Source organism: Lathyrus oleraceus, chromosome 5 (assembly GCF_024323335.1).
Source record: "Lathyrus oleraceus cultivar Zhongwan6 chromosome 5, CAAS_Psat_ZW6_1.0, whole genome shotgun sequence".
NCBI classification, from domain to species: domain Eukaryota; kingdom Viridiplantae; phylum Streptophyta; class Magnoliopsida; order Fabales; family Fabaceae; genus Lathyrus; species Lathyrus oleraceus.
The window spans coordinates 290927883-290933447 of record NC_066583.1 but is presented as its reverse complement, the minus strand read 5'-3'; the positions used below and the strand labels follow the sequence as shown (position 1 = coordinate 290933447).

The following is a 5565-nucleotide window of genomic DNA, read 5'->3' as shown; positions in this document are numbered from 1 at the left end:
TGTACGTATCCTAAAAAATAACATTGTTTATACTATTAATAATTAATGATTAATAGATTATAGATTAATTTTTTATAAGTATATTTTTGATATGGAACATGTGTATGTGTATTCAATCTCTCTCGCATCTACAACATATTCTCTATTTTAGATATGAAAAGTTATCACAATTTTGTGCTTTGGAAAAGACATTTCACTAAATTAAAAAATATAAGCTTTTCTGTATAAATCATTTTAGCCATGATTTCCAAAAAAATATGAAACTCTTTTTAATACCAATACCGTTTTTAACGGAGTATGCAAATAAAGTATAAAAAGTTGGAACTCCACTCCAAACAACAAGCAATCTGAGTCCTATTAAATATACATACACTAAACATATTGTCATATCATATCCAATCCCATTTGCCCATAATGTATCACAAGTTAAAACGACATGTCGGTGAACCCCGCTGCAAATGCAATACCGTTGATGTTTACCAGCAAAATCACACTTTCTAATTCTTTTCTCTTTCTTTATTCCCACTTTATTCTATAATTCATATTCATAAAATTAAAATAAAGTTTCACTCTTCCTCACGCGCCAAATTTGCGAGTAAACCAGTAACCAAACTTAACTATAAATACCGTTATCCATTCGTTTCTAGTTCCCACTTAGTTTCAGTTACTAATTGCAGCAAGAAAACAGAGTCTCTCGTAACAACACTATTTATTCTATTCTAATGCAACACCGTCGTTGCACCTTTGCTCCGCCGTTCACCACCGCAACCGCAACCTCCATTTCTACATCACCATGTCTACCACAAACTCCCATTCATTGAATTGGCACTACGCAGAGTTAGACGAGAGAGACCTCGAATTCAGAGGCAGAACACTCTTCTTCATAATCGTTCTCTTCTCCATCTTCCTTCTCGTCATCGTTCTCTTCTTCTACACTCGCTGGATCTGTCGCTACCACTCCCACGTCACTACCACTACACTCTCCGCCTCCATCCACGCGCCGCCGCCTCCTCCACCTCAGGGACTCGACCCTGCTTCCATCAAGAAACTTCCGATTATTCTTCACCAGACACCGGCAGACCCAGAAAACGGCGCGTGGGAAGACACCGAGTGCTGTATCTGTCTCGGAGAGTTCAAAGACGGCGAGAAACTGAAGATTCTACCCAGTTGTGAACATTATTTTCATTGCGACTGTGTCGATAAGTGGTTAACTCATCAATCTAGTTGTCCACTTTGTAGAGGTTCTCTCAAAGTTGAATCTTCTTTTCCAAAGATTTTGATTCAGGAACCGGCCATTAGAATTGATATCCAATTCTAGCTACTACTTCTCCATTTTACTTCTGGCTCTTAATCTCATTTTACAAATATTAATAAAAATTATGGCTTTTAGTAATTTATCACAATTTTTGTAAATACTTGTAAAAATATTATACTGTACACTAAATCTAAGGATCTTGAATGTCAAAACAAAACTCTACCTGAACTGATGTAAGAAAATTTGTTAGTACCTAAACACACTTCAAATTTCTAGCCTTCACCAAATGCGACCCATTTTTTTAGGTTGATGTAAACATTAATTAGACAATTGCACATGAAATTAGGTGATAAAAGTGGTGATATCCATTGTATATAGTAGTTAAATTATGGTATGTTTCCATGTTGGATTGTAGCAATATAGGGTTGAATGAAAATTACATGAAGAAAAAGAGAATGCTGGTATGAGGACCACTTGTTTGATAAAAGTCCTGAAAGAAGTTGGACTTCTGAGTCAGCTGTGATTTTGTCTACTAATTGGATACGTGGTCCTGTTTCTTAGTATGTGTTACATTGGTGGAATTGAGACGATTTTTGTAACTGAAATAGTGTCTCAAAAAAATATGAATCGTCATAATAAATATGATGTGTACCTAACACTATTCCATATTCGATATATCACAATTCAAGTGCTAATAATTTTGAATTTGAAGTTGGGTGCATCTATTAGAATCATTACCAAAACTGATTACCTCTCTTTATTCTTTCTTATCTACTAAGTTTACGTTTCCTTTCTGCATCTATTTACGTTAAAAGCAATTGAACTTGAAGTGTTGTTACTTTGATGAACCAGTAGCATTCATTGCGGAAACTTAGAGTAAACTGAATAATTGATTGATTAATGATTATTACTATTATTGACATGAATATGGGTCCCTGTACCATGTGATAGTTCCGTGAAGCAACTTCACTGTTCGTTTGTGTTCAGCTTGATATGTTTGGATTATTATGAGAAGAACATTTTTGATTTAAAGTTGAGATTAGAAATAAGAAAAAAAGTATTTGACTTGGGCATATGTACATTGACTGGAAACCGAAAGTAGGGCATTGTCTAATTGAATCAAGAAAAAGCCATTCCTTTACCTTTATAGAAATAGAAAAAAAGTATTTTCTTTTTAGATAAGACTAATTTAAAAGGAGTTGCTCGTATCTATTCTTAAAATATTTGGTGAGTAAAATCAAAATATTTTTTAATTGAATTAATAAAACATATGTTTTGAAGTTTTTTTTGGTACAACCACTACGCCAAAAACTGGAATAGACAGCGCCCCTTAGAGGGCGCTTTATTACAAAAGCGCACTCTAAAGTGAAGAGAAAAAATAAGGAGCATACTATTGGAATAGACAGCGCACTTTAGAGGGCGCTTTTGTAACAAAGCGCACTCTAAAGTGAAGCGAAAAAATAATGAGGAAATGGAGGGACACCAATAGAGGACGCTTTATTGAAAGCGCCCTCTAAGGGTAACCTTAGAGGGCGCTTCTAAAAAAGCGCTCTCTATGTCCATGTACATTTCCAGTTTATAAGGCGCTTTTGGAAAGCCTTAGAGAGCGCTTTTAGAAGCGCCCTCTTAGGCCCCCTTTAGAGGGCGCTTTTGTAACAAAGCGCCCTCTAAAGTGAAGCCAAAAAAAAATGGAGGGACAACAATGGAGGGCGCTTTTGTGAAAGCGCCCTCTAAGGTTACCCTTAGAGGGCGCTTTTGAAAAAGCGCTCTCTAAGTCCATGTACATTTCCAGTTTAGAAGGCGCTTTTGGAAAGCCTTAGAGAGCGCTTTCAGAAGCGCCCTCTTAGGCCCCCTTTAGAGGGCGCTTTTTTTAAAAAAGCGCTCTCTAAGGTCCCCTTTAGTAAACATTAAAATTATAACATATACTGCATGTCTCTTTATTTTCCCTCTCTATAAGCTATTTCGTTTACGTAACTGGGTTTTCTCTCAACTGCGATTACTCTCTACTCCGATTACTCTCGTCCTCCGTTCGTTCTCCCTCCCTCACCGTCATCGTCGCCGTTCGTTCTCCCTCCATCACCGTTCACGTTCACTGCGTTAACCTCTTCCACCGTCACTGTTCACTTTCTTCTCCATCGTTACCGTCACCTTTAAGGTATTTCTCTTCTCCATCGTTACCGTTCACTTTCTTCATGTGTTTGATTAGGGCATTTTCTAAACTTAGTTTTTCATTTTGTGCATTATGTTGATTAATGTTGTTTAGGGCAAACTGAGTTTTTTATTTCTGATTGAAAACTGATATATTTGAAGTGTGTTTGAGCTTGTGCTTAGAAGTTTGATGATTATGGATGCAAGTTTGTTCATGTTCCAAACACCATAAGTTTGCATTGGTCTTTTGCATGCAGTAGGTGTGTGTGAGTTTGTATTCAATAATGATAAAAAAAAAAAAGAGTTTAGATTGTTGTAACATGAGAGAAATGGAAGGTATATGAATGTGTTCACGTATTGAATCATTGTCTTACTTGGGTCTTATTGAATCATTTCTATATTACAGATAAAATGGCTAACCAAGACGATACCCATGCCGCGAATGAATCACGTAACAATGTTGAAAAAGAAATCAAACGAGGATTGACTGTTATGAAGTCAATCATTCGTGCAAGAGACAAGGGTGTAAAATTTGAAGTACATTGGAGTGCTGAAGACCAACTAATTGAGCCTAACGGTTCAATGTTGGCAAGTTACATTGGTTTCCTTGTTCGCCAACATATTCCGATTACATGTGATAATTGGAGAAGTCCGGACTTGAAGGTTGGCAAGGAAAAAATATGGTCGGAGATACAGGTACTTACCATATATTGTTATATGTTTTTTTTGTTGACTATTTGTTAACCATATATTGTTATAATATTACTTTATAATAACACACTCCATTTGTATGTTTTTTAGAGATCCTTTCACATCGATGAAAGCCGGCAAAAATATTGTATTCAATTGGCCGGAAAAAGACTCCGAGGATTTCGATCCTTTTTGTGCAACAAATTTCTCAAGGATGAGGAAGGAAAATTTGTTGAAGGAGAACGGCCAATGAAGTATGCCAAGATTATTTCAGTCGATGAATGGGATAACTTTGTCGCCAAACGAAGAAACGAAAAATTCCATGTAATGTCTATTAATTATGGTATTATACAATTGTTAAGTTACTTGGTTCTAATATGCCTTAAACTTTTTTATCCAGGAAGTAAGCGACATAAATAGGAAAAGGGCATCAAAACCCGCGTATCCGTACAAAAAAGGGCGTACGGGTTATGCACGGTTACAACAAAGAACTGTGAGTATATTCAAATGCTATGAGCTTATACATTGTCACAATATGTTATAATTGATGATCTTATAATCTAATTCAATGTGTAGCTAGCCGAGGAGAAAAGTGACGCAACATCTCTTCCGGAGCACGTATTATGGAAGGCTGCTCGGGTTGGGAAGGATGGGGCTGTCGTTGAAGCGGTCCAAAATGTTTATGACGAATGTGTAAGTATATGTAACATTATTTCTTTAATTATATCGAAAATTTTGTTAGACATATAATTCATTTTTAATCTCCTCTAATAATATTTCAGGAGACTTTATCCCAAACCGTACCTTCAACCGAGGTCCAGGATTGCAGGAGCGTACTTAGTCGAGTACTAAATGTTCCTGAGTATTCCGGTCGTGTGAGGGGTAAGGGTTTTGGTGTGACTCCGTCGTCATTTTATAAAAAAACCAAAACAAAAAATCCTACCAACAAAGAGGTGATGGAGACCTTGGCGGAGTTAAGGGCACAAGTACTCCAACTGCAAAACGAGAATGCAAGGTATAGAGAGGAAAGGTGCGCTTCCGAGGCAAAAGATACTAGTGACCGAGCTAGTATCAATCATCAACCGAAATTTCCCGAGGTAATTATATATGTTATTATGAAATTAAAATAGCACTTTTTTACTTGACACATATACAAGTTAACAATAACATTTATTATTGGTTTAGGGCATTTCACCTTGTCAGCTGTATCTATCGTCACCAACTTATCGCATGGTTGGCAAGGGAAAAGTGCACAATACTTCGGGTGAATTACTTCACCATAATCCCCTCCCGGTGGGATTTATGAAAGTTTCGGTTGACCTCGTATTAGATACGGACGCCCGTCTACCATTACCCGACGTTGTTTCAGAGACAACGTTGATGCGAGATGCAGTCGGATCCTTTGTTGGTTGGCCGTCAGATCTAATTTTCCCTGATGTCGAGGTATATATGTTCTAAATGATTATGAATAT

At 36.8% G+C, this 5565-nt stretch overlaps 1 protein-coding gene across 1 annotated transcript; it reads left to right on the top strand.

Annotated features, from left to right (window-relative positions):
• The first annotated feature begins 632 nt into the window (after window positions 1–632).
• LOC127083992 (RING-H2 finger protein ATL66) lies at window positions 633–1397 on the top strand. Its single transcript, XM_051024355.1, has one exon. It carries the CDS (start codon window positions 794–796, stop codon window positions 1316–1318), a length of 525 nt encoding a protein of 174 aa, XP_050880312.1. The 5' UTR covers window positions 633–793; the 3' UTR covers window positions 1319–1397.
• The last annotated feature ends 4168 nt before the right edge of the window (window positions 1398–5565 follow it).

Bases quoted from the DNA above. Each gene is read 5' to 3' on its own strand.
- LOC127083992 (XM_051024355.1), top strand. From the start codon at position 794: ATGTCTACCACAAACTCCCATTCATTGAATTGGCACTACGCAGAGTTA.